The sequence below is a fragment of the Halichoerus grypus genome, chromosome 6 (genome assembly GCF_964656455.1).
Source record: "Halichoerus grypus chromosome 6, mHalGry1.hap1.1, whole genome shotgun sequence".
Taxonomy (NCBI): domain Eukaryota; kingdom Metazoa; phylum Chordata; class Mammalia; order Carnivora; family Phocidae; genus Halichoerus; species Halichoerus grypus.
Window position 1 is genome coordinate 29,061,382 of NC_135717.1, and position 24,669 is coordinate 29,086,050.

At 41.0% G+C, this 24,669-nt stretch overlaps 1 protein-coding gene across 5 annotated transcripts in view; it reads left to right on the plus strand.

Annotated features, from left to right (window-relative positions):
• Window positions 1-24,669, plus strand: part of PARN (poly(A)-specific ribonuclease) — a 161,442-nt gene that overhangs the window by 108,994 nt on the left and 27,779 nt on the right. For 3 of the 5 annotated variants that reach the window (XM_078074782.1, XM_078074784.1, XM_078074783.1), the window contains one exon: window positions 5,096-5,285. In XM_078074782.1, the coding sequence (XP_077930908.1) occupies window positions 5,096-5,285 (190 nt within the window). Of the gene's footprint in view, window positions 1-5,095; window positions 5,286-7,013; window positions 7,135-10,331; window positions 10,535-24,669 lie in introns of those variants that run through there. The other 2 variants (XR_004916355.2, XM_036089179.2) reach the window with 2 other exon arrangements.

Here is a 24,669-nt window from a genome sequence, read left to right on the forward strand (position 1 = left end):
GTATTGTTTGATTTTTGTTTTAGAATGTATTAAAAAGAGTGTCAGACTGCAAATAGACTTCTGGGACTTGCATTTCTCATTCACCATTATATTCCTAAGATTCATCCATCTTATTATATGTTGCTGTAGTTCATTTATGTTTACTCTGAGACAGTATTCCATTGTGGGACTATAACACAGTTTTTCCATTCACCTGCTGGTAGAGATTTGGGTTGCTTCTTTCCTTTCCTCTCTCTCGGATAGTGTAAACATTGTGTTCTTTTAAAAAAAGTTCTTGTGGGGCGCCTGGGTGGCTCAGTTGTTAAGCATCTGCCTTCGGCTCAGGTCATGATCCCGGGGTCCTGGGATCGAGCCCCGCATCGGGCTCCCTGCTTAGCGGGAAGCCTGCTTCTCCCTCTCCCACTCCCCCTGCTTGTGTTCCCTCTCTCGCTGTGTCTCTCTCTGTCAAATAAATAAATCTTTTAAAAAAAAAAGTTATTATATTTACATCATAATACTCATTTATTAATATATGTCTAAGAGTGGAACTGCTGGGTAATAGGATGTGTGAATGGTCAACATTAAGTGAGAATGCGAAGTTGTTTTCCACAGTGGTTATACCGGTAGCGATCCCATTGCTCCACATCTTCTCAGCCATTGCTCTTAGCGGTCTTTTAAATTTTTTTGCCAGCAAAACACACAAAATGATATTGTTCTCAGAACTTGTCTTTGCCTGAGCTTGAGCGTCTCTTTATATAATTATTGGCATTATATACTTCTTTGCTATGAAATGACTGTGCATGCTTTTCATGTCTTTGGCCCTTTTGTTGTTGCGGGTTTTCTTCTTCTTTTGTAGGCGTTTTTATGTATTCTGGTGCTAATCCTTCACCAGTTCCATGCGTTACAAATATCTTCTTCCAGCTTGTGGATTGTCTTCACTCTGAAGTGTCTACTGATGGACAGAAATTTTAATTTAATGGAGTCATACTAATTGACCTTTGTTGAATGCATAACACTTTTTGTGTCTTTATAAATTCTTTCCTGCTTCAAGCTCAGAAAGATACTCATTTATATTTTCTTTTCAAGTTTTCAAAGTTTGCTTTTGACATTTCAGTTCTTCATCCATCTGGAGTTGATTTTTCAGCATGGTGTGACTAAGAATCCAATTTCATTTTTTTCCTATGGATAAACAGTTTTTCCAACTTTTCCTTTTCCACATTCTCTGTCTTGCTGTCTCTGTCAAAAATCAAAGTTTCACAGATGCATAAGTCTGTTTTTAGGCTCTTCTATATTGTTGGTCAGTTTGTTGATCTCTCTCCCATTGCTACACCATCTTAGTTACTCTGGCTTTACAATAAGCTTTTATAGCTTAGCAAGGCAACGTCCCCCTTGCTTACTCTTCTTCAGAAAGGTCTGGGCCGTTGTTGGCCCATTTGTTCTTCCATTTAACTCTTGGAGTTAACCTTTCCAGTTCCACAGAATAATTGGGGTATAATTTTTGTACAGTAAAGATACCCTCTTTGTTGTACAGCTCTTGTTCAGCAGATGCATACAATCATGTAACCACCACCATAGTGAAGATGCAGGACGGCTCCATCACCCCCATAATTCCCTCATCCCCTTTGCAGTTGACCTTCTACCCAGTCCCTGACTAACCCTGCTCTGTTTTCTATTGAGACTTTTTTAAATTTCATTTTTAATTTTTTCAGTGTTCTATTAAAATGTAGAATTTCTTTTTATTGGAGTTGCAGTAAATCTATAGATAAATTTTGGAAGGAGTCTATATCTGAAGTCCTCTTGTCCATAATCATAATGTATTTTCATCAACTTAGTTGGAGAGACTTTGCCTAACAGTAATGGTAAGTTCTTAATTTTTTTTTTCGAAGATTTTTCATCTATTTATTTAATTTTTCGGGAAAGAAGTCTGAAACATTTTAAGTAAGTCTTTAAAACTCCTAGTAAAGGATCCATTTAGAAGACAATTGTCAGTCTAAATAAACACATAAATACATAAAAAAAAAAACATGGCAGACATGTGGCAGTATTACATTAAAAAAAAAAAAAAAATCATGTCTTGGTTCCAAACCGGCTTTGTGGCTTACCTACAAGACTTTGGGCAAGCAGCCTTGCTGCCCTGATTTCAGTCTCTCTATCTGTGTGGTGACTAGAGCATCCCTTCCTGGCGGGGCCCTCGTGGAGATGAAATGCTGTAATGGGTGCAGAGTGAGCAGAGCTGGCTTGGGGAGGCTGTGAGTGGGTGAGCCCACGTGAGGGGAGCTGCCCTCGCTTACCTACCGGGGAGCCGGGAGGGCCGGTGGCATATGTGCGTTGCCCCAGAGGCTCTAACCAAGTGGCGCAACTGAAAGATGGTCTTGAATCATTTCCCTGACAAATTTGGAAAAGGTTAGTGTTGCCAGGCAGCCTGCTCCATGCTGCTTCTGACAGGCGAGCTGGAATCACTGGAGGACACAGCTGACAGCCAATTCATTTTGCTGATTCATCCATTCGAGGAGGGGTGGCTTGGAGCCAGAGCTTGGCTTCTAGATTAAAGGCCGAGAGCTCCAGAGCTGCTGGGATGTGAAGGAATGCTGGTGAATGACTGCCATGTGAAGCCCAGCGGTGAAAAGTGGGTTGTTATTTGTTTCCCCTTTTAAGTGATCCTCATTCCACATGTGCTCCGATAAATTCCCCACCGTGGTTAGGGAGTTGTTTGTAACGTTTGTCCCTGGGGCTGCGAGCTCAATTATTGGAAACAACCGGATACTGTTAAATAGATCATCTTGGCTCCTTTATGACCCTATCATCACCTTTGCTTTCATGGGGAATATTGACTCAAGCCTCCTCTTTTACTTGGGAGTCCAAGTGAAACTCGAGAGAGGGGTTATTACAGTTGGCATCCCTCTGGGGCCTGCCTGCAGAATAAACCTGCTGGAATAAAGAATGGGTCTTAAAGAGGAAAATCCAGGAGGTGCATATTTGCCAACAATCAGGACCAAATAATAATGGTAGAATCTGTGGGTTCTTATTATGGATCTCATAGATAGTTTAACCCGTAGTAGTAAGATAGTCTTATGCTTACAGGGAAATCACCCCTACGTGAAGTTTGCAGGTGACAGGATAAGCTTAAGAGAGTGGAAATCTTGTCTTGTTTTACTGAATATCTAACATGGTCCCTGGGACAGTGAGCAGTTGCCGGGCGGAAGCATGGGTGGGTGCTGTTTGTTGTATATTTAAATGGTCAGCTGGTTAAATGAATGGAGAAAGTCAGAAATGTGGACGTTGAAAGCAAGAAAAGTAGCTGTCCCAAGGAGTAAGATTTTCGAGAAAGGATCCTGTTTCTGTGGTTCTGTGCTGAGGAGTGGCTTTGGTCAGTCGCACATCTCCAGAACTGGATGCTTTTTCTGTTTATCTCCTTGGGAGTGAGTCAGAGCACGCTGCTTTGAGCTCACATTTCAGTAACTCACTCTCCTTCTTTGGGAGACTTTGTATAATAGGGAAGTTCTGTAATATTCTGGGGTCCCCCACCCCCTTTTTTTCTCTTTAACTCTAGAATAGGTATTTGAAAAGTTACACAAGCTTCTTAGTAAAAATTTGTATTTTTTTGAAGAGTAGAGTTTTGTTTTTGTTTTTGCTTTTGTTTTTTTGTTTTGTGGTGGTGGTGGTTATGTTTTGCTCCTTAGATGGCTAAACATTTAGGGCATGACATTCTGTAAACCACGGTTGTGCTTGGAAGTTTTAGGCAGATCTGGTCCACTTGGAGCAAAGATGAAAAGCGTCAGGTGTCGGATACGTGGAGCTTCTACCTCTCATACAATTGTCTTGCCCTCTGACTTAAGGTCCCTGATGGACCGGATCCCTTGTCTGGCGCTGATATACTTAAGGACTGAATTCTTGTCACCACTTGTATTCTGCCGTGCATTCGTTCACATGGTATTTAGTGAGAACGACTCTGTACCAAGAATGTTGCTAGCAGTGGGTACACAGACTCTGCATTTTAGACATCATGGTGCTTGTACAGCTGCCCAGGTACCAAGTCTGCTCCTAACGGCCCCGACCAGCATGGCCAGACACTCACTGTATCGCCGCCAGTGTGGGTAGTAACCGCTGGTAGTGATGGTGGGCTAGGAGAGTGTATGCTCAAACTGCAGGAGCCAGAACCAGCGAATGGCTGCCCATCCGCCAGCAGGTCTCCCATGGATCCTCACTCCCACGCTCCCAGCACATTCTTTCCACTAGCCTCCGAGGAGCAGGCAGCAAGGACTCAAAGGAAACCGACCTGGCCCTAGTGAAATGTTAACACCAGGGAGGGAATAAGCTCCAGTTCTCAAGTGCTCCTGCCAGCCAGAAGCACATTACAGAGAATTAGCAGTCTTTAAAAGCGGAAGAAGAGCCGTGTCTCAAGTACGGTGGGGATATCTTGAATTTGCAGAGTTCAAAGTGAAGTGCAGAGTGACAGGAAAGGCCCTGGCCTTAGGGTCAGAGCAGCCTGGTTTTGCACCCCAGCGCTGCCACTGACCCACGGTGTGGCCCGTGGCAGCCCCCCCCCTCTGTGCCCCCACTTTCTCGTGAGTAGAAGCAGTTCCTCCCTTGCAGATGGAGGAACTGTGAGATGAGACACCACGTGGGCAAAAACCCGGGCACAGACAGAGGGTAGACCTTCAGTTTCTGATACAGTGGTCAGCTCTGCTGTCAGTATTGCTTTCATTTTCATTTTTAACAAGTAAGGGTTTGCAGTTTTCCCCTTAGTGGTTTTTTTTTTTTTTTCCCATTTTCTTACACTGAAAATGAGTAATTTTCAAGCAGTAATGTTACCTGCAGATAGCTTTCACTTACCACCATTATGGTTCTTTATAGTTTACAGAGCACTCTCGGGCCATCAAGAAGATTGGGGCTCAGTGATTCTTTTCTCCAGACGAGAACACTGAGATTTGGAGAGCCCACGGGACATCCCCAAGCCCCGCCCCCCCCGCCGCCCCGGCTTCTCAGTGGTAGAGCTGTGGTCAGAACTCAGACCCGAATTTCTGGTTTCTTTGACGACCTCAGGCCACCTTTCAAAAGTGACATCTCTGGGGCTAGGCTAGACTTTCTTATACGGATTTTTTTCTTTTCCTTGTAGCTGTCAATACCAGCAAATATGCAGAAAGCTATCGGATCCAGACCTATGCCGAATATGTGGGGAAAAAACACAAGGAGAAGCAGATCAAGAGAAAGTGGACAGAAGATACTTGGCAGGAGGTTGAGAGAAAACGGTTAAACACTCAGTGCATATCCTATGGTCTGCAGAATCACTACTACCACACCAATAGGTAAGAGTTCTCGACTGTTGAATGAAAAGGGCAGAGTTGTTCTAGCAATAGCTTTTCTTCCCTCTTCTCACAGGATTGTTAAGTCCTAAATCTGACTTTCGAGAAAGACTTTTTTTCTAACTTTCCACAAAATATCAGAAGTTACTGCTACCCAGATTCCTTCTGTGCCTTGTAGACCCGCAGCTCTTGCAGTTAACAAACTTGTAAAACCCCCTTGAGGCAGACAGGATACGTGTCATTCCCATTTCAGGGGTGTGGAAGCAGAGGCTCTGTGACCCGCCCATACGTTCAGTGAAGGAACAGGGTCAGAGCTGAATTCATCTGGGTCCGATCCACCCTCTCCTCCTCCCCGCAGTCCGCCCTGATGCTCCTGCTTGGGCTTCCGACCTCATTTCGGATCCCTTGGAGACACTGAACCACACGCCTGCTGTAGAAAGAGAACTTGACATACTTCCCCTCATTACCCAAAATCCTTTCTTCAGGAGATACGTAGTGGTCACTTGTATCTCTGTGAAACGACAAAATGTGGGTAAGAAAACGGGGGAAAGTTCATTACAGAAAATGATAAAGATTAGAAAAGTGTGAACTGACTGAAGAATATTAGCCATAATCCCATCACCCAGAAGCAATCACTGTTAATATTTTGGATTGCCCGCTATGCTTTTTAAATGGCCTTTTAGAGATTTAAAAAATGGAGATATAGGGGTGCCTGTGTGGCTTGGTCAGTTAAGCTTTTGACTCTTGATCTCTGCTAAGGTCTTGAACTCAGGGTCGTGGGTTCTGGCCCCTCATTGGGCTCTGTGATGGGTGTGAAGCCTACTTAATAATCAAGACATAATATACAATAAAATGAACAGATCTAAAATGTTAGCTCAGAGTTCTTAGAGTTATATGCAGCAATGTATCTACCACCCAAAGCAGGACATAGAACATTTCTGTCTCTTCACAACATTTCCTTGCATCCCTTTTCAAGCAACTCCAAGCCTCTACTGCCCTAAGCATCCATTTGTCATATCTGTGACTATGCATTAATTTTGGTTATTCTTGGAATTTATAAAAAATGGAATCATATTGGGAATCGTATTGTATTGTGCTTGGCTTCTTTAACTTAACTTTTTTTTTTTTTTAAAGATTTTATTTATTTATTTTAGAGAGAGTGCACAAGTTGTGGGAGGAGCAGAGGGGAAGGGAGGGGAAAAGAATCTCAAGCAGACTCCGTGCTGAGCGTGGAACCAGGCATGGGGCTCGATCTCACCACCCTGAGATCATGACCTGTGCTGAAACCAAGACTCGGACGCTCAACCGACTGTGTCATCCAGGCGCCCCTCACTTGACATGGTTTTGAAATTCACCCTTGTATTGTGTGTATCAGGAATTTGTTATTATTTCATTGTTCAGTAGTATTCCACCGTATGAATAGACAACATTTACCCCCTCTCCTTTTGGTGGATGTTTGGGTTGTTTCCGGTTTGAGACTGTTATATATAAGGTCACTGTGAACATTTCTATAAAAAATGTCTTGTGGCCATATGTTCTCATTTCTCTTGAGTCAGTACCCAGGAGTAGCATTGTTGGTTCTCAGGGTAAGTGTGTGTGTGTTAAACTTTATAAGAACATCCAAACAGTTCTCCAAACTAGATGTACCATTTTATACCCCACTAGTATTGTGTGAATGTATTGGTTGCCCTGCGTGATTGCCAACGTGTAGTGCTGTCTTTTTTATTTCAGCCATTCTAGATGGTACAAGATGGGTATTGCATTGTGGTCTTAATTTGCATTTCTCTGGTGACTAATGATGTTGACCACCTTTTTGTGTGCTGGTTGACCATTCAGATATCTTCATTTTGAGGTGGGTATGTAAGCCTCTTGCCCATTTCCTAATTGGGTTTTTGTCTTTTTACTGTTGATTGGTGGGAGTTCTTTTATGTATTCTGGAGACATGTCCTTTGTCAGATAGATGTATAGGCTGCAAATGTGTTTTTCGAATCTGGGGTTGCATATTCATCTTGTTAGTGATTTTGATGAGCAGATATTTTTAATTTTGATGGAGTCATGTCTATGATTTTTTTTTCTTTTATGGTTAAATCTTTGCCTACTCTAAGGTTGCACCGGTTTTCTTCCAGAAGGTTTATAGTTTTAGTTTTTCCATTTAAATCATGACCCATTTCAAATGAATTTTGTATATGGAATGAGATAGGAGTCACGATTTAGTTTTGTTTTTTTTATAATGTGGATATCCACTTGTTCCAGCAATGTTTGTTAAAAAGACTTCTCTTTCCTCGTTGGATTGACTTGGCAGTTCTGTCAAAAATAAATTGACCATGTATGTCTAGGTCTATTTCTAGACTGTTCTGTTCCAATCATTTTTATGCCTGTTCTTGTGCCAATACCACACTTTATTTCTGTGGCTTTATAGTAAGTCTTAAAATCAGGTAGCATAAACCCTCCAACATTATTATTCTTTGTCAGATTGTTTTGGCTATTCTAGATCCTTTGTATTCCACACAAATTTTACAGTCCTCTTACCTCTTTCTTCATTCAGCCTGGTTTGTAGTTTTTACTGTAGAAGTCTTACAAATCTAATGTTAATTTTCTTCTAAATATTTTATATTATTGATGCTATTGTAAATGGAACTGTTACTTAAATTTCATCTTCAAATTGTTTGCTGCTTCTGTATAGACATATTAATTGTTGTATATCGACTTTGTATTCTGCAACCTTTTAAAATTGACTTATTCTGATAGTTGTTTTTTGTTTTTTTTTAATATTCCACAGGGTTTTTTATGCACACAATCCTATTGGTATGCTATTAACAACAGGTTTATTTTTTTTCCAGTCTTTATGCCTTTTCTTTTTCTTGCCTGATTGCACTGACTAGCACCTCTGGTCTGTTGTCACATAGAAGTGGGAAGGGTGGATATCCTTGTCTTGTTTCCAGTAATAGAGAGGGGAAGTCCAGTGTTTCCCCAGGAACCCGGCTCTTAGATTGTCCAGTTAGTCCTCTTTTGGGTTTAGGAAGTTGCCTTCCATATCCACTTTGCTGAAAGTTTGAATAGATGTCGAATATTTTCAGATGCCTTTTCTGTATCTTTTTAAGTTGTATGGTTTTGTCCTTTATTTCGTTAGTATTTTGAATGACATCAATTGGTTTTTGAATGCTTAATCAGATTTGCATTCCTGAGAGAAATCCTACTTGGTCTTGATGTATTATCCTTCTTGTGTACTACTGGACTTGATGTGTTAATGTTTCGTTAAGTATTTTTATATCTTTGTTCATAAGAAATACTAGATTGAAATTTTTTTCTTTTTTTAAATCTTTGTCAAGTTTTGGTTGTCAGGTTTATGCTGACCTCATAGAAATAGTTAAGAAGTTCCTCTTTTGTTATTTTCCAACAGTGTGTATAGGGTGGTTTTTGTTTTTGTTTTAAGTTTTTGGTAGAGTTTACCAGGAAGACATTTGGGCATAAAGTTTTTTTGTGGAATGGTTTTGATTATGGACTCAATTTCTGTAATAGATACAGGATTGTGTAGATTTTCTGTTTCTTCTTGGATCACTTCTAGTAATTCGTGTTTTTTAAGGAATATTTCATTTCATTTAAATTGTCAAATTTGTTAGCATAAAATTATTAGCTCAAAATGTTCCCTTATAATTTTTATATCTGTAGGATCTACAGTTATGTCCCTTTAAAAATTTCTGATATTGGTAATATGTGTTTACTTGCTCTTTTCCTTGCTAGGTGTTTATCAATTCTTTCAGAGAACCAACTTTTTATTGTTTTTTTTGTCTTCTTTTTTTTCCCATTTATTTATATCCTTGTTCTTATTATTTGTTTTGTATTTTAATGTTATTCTTTGTCTAGCTTCTTAAAGTGGGAACTTAACTCCCTGATTTTATGTATTTCTTCTTTTCTAATAAAAGCATTTAAAGCTGTAAATTTTCCTTTAGACTGCTTAGCTGCATCCCTCAGATTTTTATAGGTTGTCTTTTTACTACTGTCTATTAGAAGATATTTTCTAATTTTTCTTGTGCTTTTTTCTTTGACCCAGAAGTTATTTAGAACTTCTTTGATAATTATTGACACTGGTTTTATGGCCCGGCATATGGTCTGTCTTGGTGAATGTTCCACGTGCACTTGAATGAGTGTAACATTTCATTATTGTCATTTCAGGTTACATTGATTTGTGGTGCTCAAATCTATATCCTTACTGATTTTTTTGGGAGTTGGCGGCAGGAGTGAGGGGTCTGCTTTTTCTTTCACCTACTGAGAGAGGTGTTGAAATTTCCAGCTGTGGTTGTAAATCTGTTTTTTCATTTAATTTTATCAATTTCTTGTTTCATGTATTTTGCAGCTCTTTTGATAGGTATGTGCCTATTAAGGATTACTATGTCTTCTTAATGAATTGCCCCTTTCATCAGTATGGAATATTCCTCTTGATATCTAGTAATTTTTTTTTGATGTTTATTTTATCTGATAATTAATATTGGTGCTCTTGTTTCTTAACCTTGGTGTTTGCATAGAAAATTTTATTCAACCTTTTACTGGTAACTTGTTTGTCTTTATAAAGTGTGTTTCTTATAAACAGCATATACTTGGGTCTTGCTATTTTATTCATTCTGACAACCCCTTTCTTTTACATTTAATCTAATGAATGATACAGATAGGTCTGCCTTCCATCTTGGTATTTGTTTTCTATTTGTCCTGCTTGGGTTTTGTCCCTCTTCTTTTCTGTTGCCTTTTGAATGAATTGTGTATTAGTTAGTATTTGCTGATATTTTAGCATCCTGTTTATCTTCTCTAGACTTTTTTGCTTTTACCTCTTGGTGTTATTTTTTTAGTCATTGCTCCAGAGTAAAGGTTGACGAACTAGAGCCCATAGGCCAACTCCAGTCCACGTGTTTTTATAAAGTTTTATTGGAATGCAGCCATGCTTGTTAATTTATTTATTACCTCTGGCTGCTTTGCCTTACAGTGGCAGATTTGGGTAGTTTGACAGAGACCTATGACCCGCAAAACTCAATTTGTGTACTGTCTGTCCCTTTGCAGAACAATTTGCTGACTCCCGGTGTAGAACTACCCTGTCCAGTACGGTAGCCACCAGCCACATGTGGCCGTTGAGTACTTCACGTGTGGCTAGTCCAAACTGAGATGTGTTGTTGATTTAATATACACACCAGATTTTGAAGAATTGATGACATGTTGAAATGATAATATTGTGGGTATATTGGGCTAAATAAAATATTATTAAAATTAACTTTACTGGTTTCTTTTCACTTTTTTTTTTTTTTTTTTAATGGTGGCTCCTAGAAATTTTAAATGGCATTTGTGGTTCACATATTTCTGTTGTCCAAGCACTGCTCTAGAAATTATAATGTGCCTCTTTCATGTATCACAGTGGATCTTCAAGTGAAAATCACACTACTTCATGGACAACCTAGGACTCTTACAATAGTCTCTTTCCATTTACCTCCCTCTCATCCTTTGTGATCTTTTGGCTCCTATTTTACTTCTCCATATGCTGTAAACTTGATATGGTGATGTTTTTTTGTTCCTTTCCTTTTCTTTTTTTAAACAGTTAATGCTTGTGAAGAAAATAAGGGGCTGAAGTATGGTGAAAATGGCATTAAGTTTAAACACAAACATGCAGGCCTTCCTCATTAAAGGTATAGTGCAGATTGGGGGGCCTGGGGGGCCCTGTGGTTGAGGGGAAAGTCGCCGCAGCCCTGAACCTCACTTCTCTTAGCTTTAGCGAGTGAACTCTAAGACGCTGGGAGCGCTCTCACAGCAGCTGAGCTTCTCCCCGGGGCTGTTAGCTGTGCTGACAGAAATGGACATCAGCTCCTTTGGCTGTTTGCATTGGTATGGTGGCACATACTTCTTTTCTTGTCCGTGATGGATTCAGTGTCCAGAATATTCAAGGAGCCTATAGTCAATAACTGGACAAAGCTCTAGGGCTTAGATTCTGGGAAACTGGACCGGACATAAATTTGCTTGAGAAGGCGATTTGGTTGGGTGGCATGAAATCTGAATAAATACAGGTTAGCATGGTGTTTGAAGAATCCTTCTTTCCAGTGGATGTGAAAATATTTAAAATCTCCCTAGTAGGTATTTAGTCCCCGTAAATAAGCCCTGAAGTTTGAAACCTTCCCGAAAGACAGGTGCTATTACCATTCTCATTTTATTAAGAATGTTCTCTAATTAAAGAAAATGGTTTTGCAAAGCCACTTTGCCCTGAAGAGATTTTGGTCAGTTGTGTCTCCGGATTATTTACAATTTGCGTTTTTTTCAACTGTTGGGAAAAACCCTTTGGCTAGTCTCTTCTTTCTCGTGTTTTCTGTCTGTGAGACTCCATTTCAGCCTTCCTTGACAGTGTAGTAGCTCCTGGGAATTCCTGCTTATGTAGGAAACGCTAAAGCATATATCAAAGTTACAGTTTTCAGATTCCACATAGTTGTCATAGAAAGTTAGTGCTTTCTCAAAGTGACTGAATGAGCATATTAATTAGCAAAAAGGGGAGCTGCCCTTTCACTCTTCCCTTCAGTAAATACCTATCCAGAGCCCAGTATCTGCCTCTGTTTTCTCATCTTAAATGAGGCATTTTGTTGGGAAAAAAATGCTAAGGTCCCTTCTGGCTCTTAAATTCCAGATGTTTTTACACCGTATGCAGGGCAGAGCATACGGAAGAAACTGATAAAATCTCTAGAGATCCTTTGCTTCTCTCCGCAGGTAGCAAGTAGTTTCTTCGCAACCTAAGACTGAGAGTTTTGAAAATGCCCATGGTTGGAGAATTTTCAGATAAGGAGTATATAATAAAAATTAAAAATAGAGCTACACTGTGACCCAGCAATTGCGCTACTGGGTATTTACCCCAAAGATACAGATGTAGTGAAAAGAAGGGCCATACGCACCCCAGTGTTCATAGCAGCAATGTCCACAATAGCCAGACTGTGGAAAGAGCCGAGATGTCCTTCAGCAGATGAATGGATAAAGAAGATGTGGTCCATATATACAATGGAATATTACTCAGCCATCAGAAAGGATGAATACCCAACTTTTACATCAACATGGATGGAACTGGAGGAGATTATGCTAAGTGAAATTAGTCAAGCAGAAAAAGTCAGTTATCATATGGTTTCACTTATTTGTGGAACATAAGGAATAGCACGGAGGACATTAGAAGAAGGAAGGGAAAAATGAAGGGGGGGAATCGGAGGGGGAGACTAACCATGAGAGACTATGGACTCTGAGAAACAAACTGGGGTTCTAGAGGGGAGGGGTGTGGGGGGATGGGTGAGCCCGGTGATGGGTATTAAGGAGGGCACATGTTGCATGGAGCACTGGATGTTATATGCAAACAATGAACCATGGAACACTACAGCAAAAACTAATGATATATTGTATGGTGACTAACATAATAAAATAAAATTAAAAAAAAATCAGATTGGGTAAACCAGTGTCACAAGTGAACCCATGAAAGCCTTATACTACACTGAAATAATAAAGCAGCACACCAAATGAAGAAAAGATCCTTGACCGTTTTAGTGGGTACTGCCTTTTAAATTCCCACCAGCCATCTCTGTACTAGAATGTCTCAGAAGCTTCTTCTCCCCATGATTTCAGTACGATTAGAAACCACTAGCCTGTGGCAGAACAGACTCAGACTCAGCCTTTCTGTCCTTTGTGTCTTGGTCCTCTGTTTACACCTTCATTGCTTTCCTGCTTCTGTGACGTAGAGGGGGTTGCCTCTGGCTTTCAGACTTCTCCCCCCCTTCCCCCCACTATCTCAGAATGTCTCTGCAGCCTGAGCACCACCCGTCTTGCCTGGTGGCAGCTCACTCTCTCAGCGATTGAGGAATGCCTTCGGAAGCTCCATGTTGCCCATCTCTTGTTGCTTTTTTCTTGCTCCTCCTGGCTCCATGACATCCCTGCAGAAATCCTTATTCAGCTTTGTCTTTTTTTTTTTTTTTAACTTTTTTTTTTTAAATGGAGGTATAATTGCCATACAGTATTAGATTAATTTCAGGTGTACAACAACACACTGATCCAACAATACTATACATCACTCGGGGCTCACCACACTAAGTGTCGTCACCATCTGTCACCGTGCAGCGCTGTTCCAGTATTATCGCCTGTATTCCCTACCCTGTACCTTACATCCCTGTGACTGATTGGTCCCTGGAAGTTTGTACCTCTTAATCCCCTTCACCTTTTTGCCCACCCCCCCACACACACCTCCCCACCTCCCCACCTCCCCCCACCTCTCTGGCCACCAGCGGTTCCTTCCATTCAGCTTTAGCTGTTGCTGCTTCTCCTGGGGGAAGTGTCCTGCTGGGTCCCTCTTGTTTGCTCCTGGGTTCTATAGCTTAGGAAGCTTAGGAACAGGCTTCACTTCTGTGTCTTTCTCTTAACCACGTGACGTTTCTCCAGTCTGCATATTCCCTTGGATAGAGCCTCCGCTTCTGGAAAGGAATGTTGGCAAACCTAGTGTCCCCCTTGGGGGTTAAGTGTATTTTAGCAGAGAAGGTGTTTCCCGTGGCACTTTTTAAACCATTAAAGTGATGAAATGCACATAATCTTTAAAATTTTGCCTCAACAGGAGAATATAAAATGAAGGGGGGAAGAATCTTTGCCCCTCCCTCCCTGGCTCTTCTTCCAGCTACTGTGACCATTTTCCTTTAAGCAATACATGTCTTGTCAACTTTGACCAATATATCTGGGTCAGTTCTGTAAAGGAGTATAAATTTAGCGCAGGCAGTTACCTTCCATCTCTCTCTGTTTCTCTTCTCACCATGATTAGTTACACTGTTAACTATCATTTTGTATCTGTACTTCTGTGCTTTCTTGAGAAGTCGATTTTAGGAGATGGCAGCAGGTGTCCAGCATGTATAATCTTATGATTGTGTTAATGCAGTTCTCTGAAGGAAAGAAGTTGCATGGTGGGGCCCATTGGGAAGAAAGTGTATTCCTGTGTCATTAAAACTTTGCTACCCAACTGAGAATCTTCCAAATATCCCAGCCTTTTTTGTGTGGGGTTTTTTTTTTTTTTTTTTTTTGAGGGAAGTACTTTTCCCTGGGTGACTTTGATTTCTTTCCTTTTTTGCATATGTAGTGGATGGTTAATAAATGCTATAAAAATGTGTCTATTTCAACTAATTGATAACGTTGTTGGATATAGAACTCTAGATCCAAAAAATTTTACCTGTTAAGAACCTTAAATACATTGCTCTTCCCACTGTCATCATTAATCTGCTTTCCTGTTTTCTGTGTCTTTGTATCTCTCACACCTAACCTGGAGTCTGACCCAGAGTTATATCTCAGATGTTTGGTGAATTGGTGAATGAATAAATATGCAAGTGCCAGTTTTAAGTGCAGGCTCTGGGCTAGGTCCTTCATGTTTTTGTTTTTGTTTTTTTGAGAGAGAGAGAGAGCACGTGCGGGTGGGGGAGGTGGGGGGAGCAGAGGGAGAAAGATAATCTTAAGCAGGCTCCATACTGAGCGTGGAGCCTGACACAGGACTCGTTCTCATGACCCTGAGATCATAACCTGAGCCGAAATCAAGAGTCGGACCCTTAACTGACTGAGCCCTGGTCCTTCATGTTTTAGCTCTTGTGATGCTCATAGCAGCATTGTCAAGGAGGTGAGGTTTGTCCACATCTCCCAGAGGCTCAGGGAGATTAAAATTCTAGGCAAAGACAATGGGTTTGATACCAGGTTTATCTGCAGAGCTCTGCTCTTTCTTCCATGCCTCCCTCAACCCCCACATATTCCCAGGTCTGTTCTCAAGGGAAGAAAGTACTCAAACAGATTGCAGCTAGGTACATGCCATATAGGGGATAATTGTCTTGACTGTAGTCACCACATCACCTAAGAAAACCTCTAAGAGCTTGTGTCTTTTCATTTAAAAGCAATATCCTGGGAAGCAGAAGAGAGGCCCTTTTGGATTTCTGCTTAAAAGATCCCAAAGCTTTCATTACAGAAAAATTTCAAACATATACAAAAGTAGGGAAAATAATATAACAAAGTCCTAGCTAGCTAGCTATCACAGAGTGTCACCAGTCAGCGTGTGGCCAGTCCTATTTTATTAGTACTCTTTCTCTCCTTCTCCCTTCAGATAATTTTGAAGCAAATCACAGATGGCATATCCTTTCAGCCGTAGGTCTCTGTACGTATAAAGATTAAACAGTCACTTAAAACTACAATGCCACTAACAACAACAAAAAATTAACAGTGACTCCTTAATATCAGCCAGTGTTCAAACTTCCTGCTCACACATTTTTTAAAAATAATTGTTTTGTTTGAGCTCTGGTTTCCAAACAATTCATATATTACATTTGGTTGATGCATCTCATCTCAGTCTATGAATTCCTTCTCTCACTGGATTCTCCCACAACCCCCAGCGTGCTTCAGAAACTAGGTTGTTAGCTCTGTAGAATTTCCCATTTTCTGGAGCATTCTTTTAAGTTTGTTTAACATGTTCCCTGACTACTATATTTATAATTAACTGGTAGTAAGATCTGTAAACTTGATCAGATTCAGGACTGACATAATGGCAAGAATATTTCATAGATGGTGATGTATATTTCCTCTTGCGTCACATTGGGCTTCTCCTCATCTCTTTAGTTACCTGGAGATATAGTTCATACAGAAAAAGAATAAATTCTTTAACCCCTCCCCTCAATACACCTTTTAAAAACCAGCTTCAGAATAAGTTAATTGGTTTCCTGTCACCTAACAGCAGTGTGATTTTGTTTTGTTTGTTTATCATGAGGTTTTAAAAATATATATTTTAAAATATATTTTAGTATATTACAGTTGTTCTTCTTTTTGATGCTCTAATTATCTTGTTTCTGAGCAGTGGGAACAATTTTGAGGTGACTCGTGAGTCCTCTGAGACAATCCCAGTAGCCTTTAATAACCTCTTTGACTTCTGGTATTCTTTATTCCAGGCTCTTCTCTACATTTTCTACCTTATATTTAGAGTTAGCCAAAAATTTCTCCAAAGGGCCTGTTCCTTTTGATGGAAAATGGTATTTAGAAACTGTAATCTGGGTTCTAAGCGTGTTTATTGATGATGGATTCATTGTTATTTATAGTGTTTTTGAATTAAAAGGGCTAGCAAGGAATTCTTCCTTCTTTCCATCCTTCCTTTTTCTTTTTAAGATTAGTTTATACAGGCTCCGTCGGTTAAGCGTCTGCCTTCGGCTCGGGTCATGATCATGATCAAGCCCTGCGTCAGGCTCCCTGCTCAGCGGGAAGCCTGCTTCTCCCTCTCCCTTGTCAAATAAATAAAATAAATAAAATCTTAAAAAAGTTTAGCTTATACTGATACTTCCAATTCCAGTTAGACTCCTGGACTTATTAACTTCTTTTAGTTTCTTTTTTTCTTATGCTGAAAATTTTGGTTCTTAATGATATTAAAGTAATTATTTATTTGCTTTATACTACTATGAATAATAATTTCAGAATAACTATAATAGTATCATTACAAATAATGTAATTATTGAAAATAATTTTTTTGCAGTAATTTTTTCCCCTAGAGTATATGTATATGACTAGAGATGAACAGTCAAATTACCTTATTTTAAAATCCCTTGGAATAATTCCTCTTTGTGTGGTTAAGCTCCCAACTCAATAAACATTTAGGTTTGTTTCATTTGTAACTTTAGGGATTGCCTTTGTTCAAATCAGTTTTGCTTTGTAATTATGTTGACCATTTGTGTGGTTCGAGTCAGATCTCTCAAGCTTCTCTCCCTGCCTTCCCCAGCTTGTTTCCTCCCTGCCTCGTGGTGACCAAGTTTATTAGTTTTTAGTCTGTCCTTCTGTTTTTACAAATTTATTAAGCAACTGCATATATATGCCCTCCCCTCCTGTTGGGTAGATGGTAATGGACCACACATCCTTTTCTCTGCCTTCTGTTTTTCATTTAACCTTGTGTCTCGGAAGCCACTCTTACCCTGCTTCTGGTGAAATGTGATTCTTTACACTGCAGATGGTTTTAGTGCTCTTGAACTTTCTTAATGAAATGTACTAACTGGCTAAATCTGTGTGTGGAATCCTAGTTTAAATGATCAACCTGATAGTGAAATTCACAAATACTGTATGTTGTACGCGTTGTGAAAAATTAATTCATGACCCCTGCTCTTGTTGAGGAGGATTGTTCCTCGACCCTCTCTCACCTTCCCATCTCTTCCTCTGTCCGGTCAGTATGAAGGTGTAAAGCTCATGGACACACTGTCTGCTTTTTGGAGCAATGTGAAAAGTGAGAGAATGTCCCTATTTTTAAAGCAGATTCTTCATTCCAGGCACTGTGCTAGGTGCTTTACATCTTTTAGAAAATCACTCTTTTTTTTTTTTTCCTAAAGATTTTATTTATTTATTTATTTGAGAGAGAGAGAGAGCACATGAGAGGGGGAGGGCAGAGGGAGAAGCAGACTCCCCGCTGAGCAGGGAGCCTGATGTGGGACTTGATCTTGGGACTCCAGGATCATGACCTGAGCCAAAGGCAGTCGCTTAACCAACTGAGCCACCCAGGCGCCCTAGAAAATCACTCTTAACAACGCCGTGAAACCCTTGCTGATATTCCTAATTTATGTATGAGAAAGTTGAATCTCAGAGAAGCTGAATAATTTAGCTAGAATTGCACAGAATTCGTACTTACGGGTGTTTGGGATCCATAGCCCCGTGCATGAAGTCGCCTCTTCGGGACATGGCACATCTACACCTGTGAGCTTGCGTGTTTGAGAGAGATGCTGTCTAATTTTAAAAAAATTATGTTTTCTTAAAACACACAACACACACACAAAACCTGTATTAAAGAAACCCTAAGTTTAGGGGCACCTGGGTGGCTCAGTTGTTAAGTGTCTGCCTTCGGCTCAGGTCATGATCCCAGGGTCCTGGGATTGAGCCCCGCATCGGGCTCCCTGCTCTGCGGGAAGCCTGCTTCTCCCTCTTCCGATCCCCCTGCTTGTGTTCCCTCTCTCGCTGTCTCTCTCTCTCTGTCAAATAAATAAATAAAATCTTTAAAAAAAAAAAAAAAAACCCTAAGTTTAAAACCTCTGAATTTCAACCTTACTTCTTTGAGGCGAGGGTTTAGATGTCTAGTCCCATGCATCATCAATGTAAAATGGTTAACTTTTTAAAAAATTTTAAAAACCCAGAGAACAGAAATGATAGTGGGATGTACAAGACAATATCAAAAATCCTGAAGTGTCAGCCTCTGCTCAGCACTGGTCATCCCCTTAGTAGAATCCAGTTGTGGGCTTTTTTATTTTTATTTTTTAAAGATTTTATTTATTTGAGAGAGAGAGAGAGCGCACAGACAGAGAGGGAAAGGGAGAAACAGACTGCCCGCTGAGCAGGGAGCCCCATGGGGGGCTCCATCCCAGAACCCTGGGATCATGACCTGAGCTGAAGGCAGACGCTTAACCGACTGAGCCCCCCAGGCGCCCCATAGTCTTGGGCTTTGATCGGCTGATTGGTTGAAGTTAAGTTGAGGCACTGCAGCGAGTCCAGAGGAGGAGGACTTCACAGTGAGAACAGATGGACACATGTTGAGTGTGTTCAGCCTGGGACAGCAGCTGGAGGGAGAGTCAGTAGGAACCATAGTTAAGATCCTGAGATGTCATGATGAGAGGAGTAGTGATTCTGCCCTCACAGGGGATTGAGGAAGAACCCGCAGGGGGCTTAAGTAGCATTATCCCGCATAAGAAAACTGAGCAAGGGGACGTGTCTTGCTCCACGTCATAGGGCTGGTGCTGCCGTAGACAGAGCTCTTTCTGCTGATCGGCTCCCTTTCCCTCCTCTGTGTTGATTTTGGCCAGGCCTAAGTATCTTCTGAGGGCTGTGCTAATTTCAGACTGCGAAGGTGGTGGAGACCTTTAACATCTGTTCTAAGTGATTTTTTGTAATAGCTAAGGAGAAACGATCACGGTCCTCCACTCAGCCCTCCCACTTAACTCCTTTCCACAGCTGAACAGTTGGAAGAAAGGATCATTCTGGTCTGAAGGGAGTATTTTAAGATATCGGAATAAACATTGAGCTAGGGTCTGGTTAATATAAAATGCAGAATTTGGGGCACCTGGGTGGCCCAGATGGTTAAGCATCTGCCTTCGGCTCAGGTCGTGATCCCAGGGTCCTGGGATCGAGCCCCACATCGGGATCCCTGCTCTGCGGGAAGCCTGCTTCTCCCTCTCCCACTCCCCCTGCTTGTGTTCCCTCTCTTACTGTGTCTCTCTCTGTCAAATAAATAAATGAAATCTTTAAAAAAATAAAATAAAATGCAGAATTTGGAAGTGTGTAGTTACTAATAAAATGAAACGATTAACCAGGCAAATTGGGTTTCCCACAGAATGTCCCTAAAGACATAAAACCTAGGAGCTTTTAAATCAAGATGCAGGAACAACTCTTACAAGTATCCCCTGTCCCATCTACCTGGCCTGTGCCAGGGAAAGATGAACTGATCTAGCTTGTCTCTTCCCTTTGACTTCTTGGGGGCCTGCAGATCAGGACACCACCACTTTCTCTCACAGGAGATATGTCAGTAGGATTCCTGAGAATAATATAAAAAGAGGTGCAAGGAACTTGGATAAACAAAGTGTGGTTGACGCATACAATGGAATATTATTCAGCTTCAAAGAGAAGGGAAATTCTGATGCCTGCTACCACATGGGTGAAGTCATGCCATGGGCTAGGGGCGGGAGGGAATGAGGAGCTGTTGGTTAATAGGTGTAGAGTTTCTGTTTTGCAAGGTGAAAAGGGTGCTAGAGATTGGTTGCACCACAATGTGCGTGTACTTAACACTACTGAACTCATTTAGGAGGGTTGAGATGGTAAATTTTGTAATGTATATTGTCCCACAATTAAAGATTTTAGGGGTGCCTGGGTGACTCGGTTAAGTGTCTGCTGTCGGCTCAGGTCATGATCTCAGGGTCTTGGGATCGAGCCCCGTGTCGGGCTCCCCGCTCAGCGGGAAGTCTGCTTCTCCCTCTCCCTCTGCCCCCTTCCCTCGCTCTTGCGCGCGCTCTCTCTCTCAAATAAATAAATCTTTAAAAAAATGAAAAAAATTTAAAAAGATGAAGGCAACTCAATGCATTTTTTATAGTAGTTTTTTTTTTTTTTAGAGAGCGCATGTGCACACAAGTTGCGGGGAGGGGCAAAGGGAGAGAGAGAGTCTCAAGCAGGCTCCCCACAGAGCACAGAGCAGGATGTGGGGCTCAGTCTCACGACCCTGAGATCATGACCTGAGCCAAAACCAAGAGTCGGACGCTTAACTGACTGAGGCACCCCTTAGAGTTTCACTCGAAGCCTTTCTCATAGTAACCGGGAAAGGGAGGTGACAGACCTAGAATACTTTAAAAATTTGAATAGAAAATGATGGATTATCAAGAAAAAGAGTTGATGAGTTCATAATTTTCAGTTACTAGTCTATTTTAGACTTTAATTGCGTTTGTAAAAATTCTCAAGATAAAATGAGAGGTTGGTAAATTGAGTAGAATATGCTGCTAAGATCTAGCCCTCCCGTTTTCATTTGTTAGATGGGATGTCATGTGTCTGGCACCCAGATGGATTGAGTTTTAGATGAAGGTCTGCTTTAACAGGTCTAGGGTATGAAGTGTCAGTGCTGCGGAAACTGACAAAAGCACATAAGTGAAAATGGAAAAGCCTTCTTTTACCTCACAGTTGAAAGCAGAATGTCATCTCAAGATTTTATTTTAAATAACATGAAAGCTCCATTGAGTATCACCTGGCACTTACATGACTTCTGATGTCTTGAAATGCATTCACATCTCCTCACAGCAGTGATATTTGAGAATTAATGTTTTCTTTTCATATTTTCCCGTTATTTATTTGATCCACCATAATTAAAAGTGATTATCTGTGTTTGTAAGAATGTAATTTTTTTTAATGGTGCTAACAATTGAATTTGCCCTCAACACACTTTATAGGGCAGTGAAGTGCTACTTTCTACATGTCCTTTATTTATTTATTTTTAATTTTATTTTATTATGTTATGTTAGTCACCATACAATACCCATCATTAGTTTTTGATGTAGTGATCCACGATTCATTATTTTCGTATAACACCCAGGGCTCCATGCAGTACATGCCCTCCTTGATACCCATCACTGGGCTAACCCATCCCCCAACCCCCTCCCCTCTAAAACCCTCAGTTTGTTTCTCAGAGTCCATAGTCTCTCGTGGTTCGTCTCTCCCTCTGATTCCCCCCCTTCATTTTTCCCTTCTCCTAAGGTCCTCCATGCTCTACATGTCCTTTAACTAAACAAAAACAAATTTTCCTGGTTGAGTTACCCAGATCAGTGCAGTTAGGATTCTTTCTATATTTTCTGTAGTAGTTTTAGCTGAAATAAAATATGAAATGTGTAAGTTGTATATATTAATTGCTTAGAGGTAGAAATTTTAAACATTTTTTGATACTTCTTTTTTGATACTGTATGCTTTTTAATTCTGCTGGTCCATCCTAAGTGAGCAGAAGCAATAGGAGGTTGGTGTTTATTTGGGGGAGGCCAGGTATAAGGATGGATGACTGCTGTGGCCCAGAACCAGGTTTGTCATTGTGCCGATAGGCACTTCCATGTTTAAATGCCGTCGACAGACTCGAGGTGTGCTTCCTTTTGTCAAGAACAAGTCTCTGAAGCAAAGATTCCGTTTCATTCAGCTGCACTGCTGGTCTTACAGGAGCCAAATAGATGCTTGCCAGATGGGAATGTTCACATCCTCCCTTTTGTGCCCCTTCTTCCAAATGCAAAAGAACTAAAATTTACTGTATATTTTCAAATCTTCAATCCCAGCGTAGAACTAATTATGGAATCTAAGTGGTGGCTAAGTGGATGTTTACTGTACTCTTCTTTAAACTTTTCTGTATATTTTAAGTTTTTATAATGATGGGGAAAAATGGAACCATGTCTTCCAGAAGCCTCATATACATTTCCAACAGAGGAGGGCATTTGGGGTGGGTCCTGATGGTCTGCAGGTTCCAGACACCCGTGAATTCACAAGTGGCAGTTAGCGGATGGCTTCACGCACCCTGAGGAGGCTACTTGAAAACTCCCCTACTTTGCCTTGCCTCGCAGCTCAGGCCCAGCCCGTACAACCTACGCAGGCTGCTTGCGCCTCCCATCCACACTCTTCCTTCTCTCTGACTCTCCTCCTTTCTGGACGCTCTTCAAAGATTTGGACCCCTGCCTCTGAAGACTCGGCTCAACATCATCTCCAAAAACATGCCCACCGCAGGCCAGGGAGGGAAGAGCGAAGGCGCTGTCATTCAGGTGTCTGCCACGTGCCACGCGCTGTAGCCTGTGCTGTTTCGCTTCATTTTCTTCTTTAATCCTCATAACAACCTACTTACGAATCGAGGAGACTGCGACTCACAGAAGTATGGGAAGTTGCCCGGAGTCACAAAACCAGTAAATGACAGAACCCAGATTCAGGTCCTCATCTCTCTCATCCCAAATTCCATGTATACTTTTTCCAGAATGTCTGCTCCCTCCTCATCTGCCCATTTGTGATCCTTCCCCACCATCAGAAATGCCTTCTGAGAGGCCTTCCATGCCACCTGGGATCCTTGGGAGTTCTCTGCCTTGGGAACTGCTGTAGAAAGTGAAACGATACTATTTATTCACATTCCAGCACCTAACAAAGGATGCCCCATGGTCGCTCAGAGAAAGGTTTAAATAAATGAATGAACAAGAGAACTTGGAACTCCCTGGGAACATATCTTCCTACTGAGTTTCCGATTGGGAAAGGCCCTGAAGACTCTTTTTTCCCTTTTGAACAACATAAAGTCAGGCTAAGAATACTTTCAATTGCTTTGCTAAAGACAAGGCAGGAAGGAATGACATTCTTTTATAATTACACCAGAATCTACCTTATTTTATTGTCTTACTTGCTGTTTAAAAGACCCATATGAAGGTGGGAGTAGATTGACTGGATCCTTGGAATATCAAGTCTGAAGACCGTTCATGCACGCCTTATCATCATGTTTTAAGGGAAATAAGAGGAAATTAATCTTACATTATGCTACAGAAACCAGTGTTCAGACCACCATTTCCTGAGTATCACATCCCTTGTCATCTATCTGATATAAAGAATTGGGGAATTCTTGGGAACGACCATGAGGCACATTAGCTCATCATCTTAGATTAATAATTCTAAATTCTTGGAAGGGATTCATGTCTACTGTGCTGTAGTCACAAACTGTCCCCCAGAAGGGTCTTAAAACCAAACCGAGATGCAAGAAGCATGTGGTTTCTTGGTGTCAGAACATCCTCTGGTAGGTGGTCTTCTGTTGTGAGGGAGCGGAAAGGATGTCCTCTTCTCCTGCTAAAGCCATCGTACGCTGCTGACTCATCAGATGGGATTGGTAGTGGTAGTGATGTCATCTCCTCATTAATTTGACAAAATATATGATGTAAATGTCCATTTAGGATGGCTAAATTGATGGATATAATGAAACTATTAGAATTTAGATTGGCGTTCTCCAGGTAGTCAATAGCTTCCTTTTTTAAATCTTCCTCTTTCATCTCCAGTTTCTCCCTCTCTGTTAGCTCAGATCCTTTATGGTCCTGTACTATGTGCAAAAGCAAAGACTGCCTGTAGTTTTTAAAGTTCTCCAGCTCCCTACATTGTCTCTGTTTCCTCAGAGTTTTTTCTCTCTGTATGTCGGTGTCTGTATGGTGGGCATCTGAGCAAGGTGAGTGCCCACGCAGCAAAGAAGAGTTGGGTTCTTCATGAATAGGATAGCCCCACCTGCCTACTTTCTTCTACATCATTTGTGAAACAGTTCACTTCCAAATTTGAGCCTGATGCTCAGTTGACATTATGGAGTTTTTTCCTTCTCAGGTTGGGTTTGGTGGATATATAAGAAAAACAGAAACCACCAAAAACAGCAATTCCCAAAGAGAGGGGATATCTTAAAAAATATGTAGGATTAAGATAATCGATGCTATAAATGTTGTTGTTTAGGTAACTGGTTTTGAGTTTTTTCTTAGCTGTCATTTCTACTTGCAAAAGCTCATAACTGTGGAACACAGTAATGCCACACTAATTCAGATGAATGGAAGTATAGACTGAAACCTAGATTGTAGGACATTTGTGAAGAAATGAGATAGATTCTTTTAAAGAACCAGTTGCACCTATAACTGTGAGCAAAAGTGTTACTTGATAAAGCCATATACTCATGGAGCTGGAAGACACTTGGAAGTGATCTTGTCCACCCTCCCTGACTCTAGTTAGAGAGAACTGGAAAGTCAGAAAAGCAGGTCTTATTTGGAGTCACAAAGCCAATGAGTCTGACAGAGCTGAGTATGCCCATTTAACATAGCCAGACAAGTACTGATTTACTATTGGTATAAGGGTTTTTCACCAT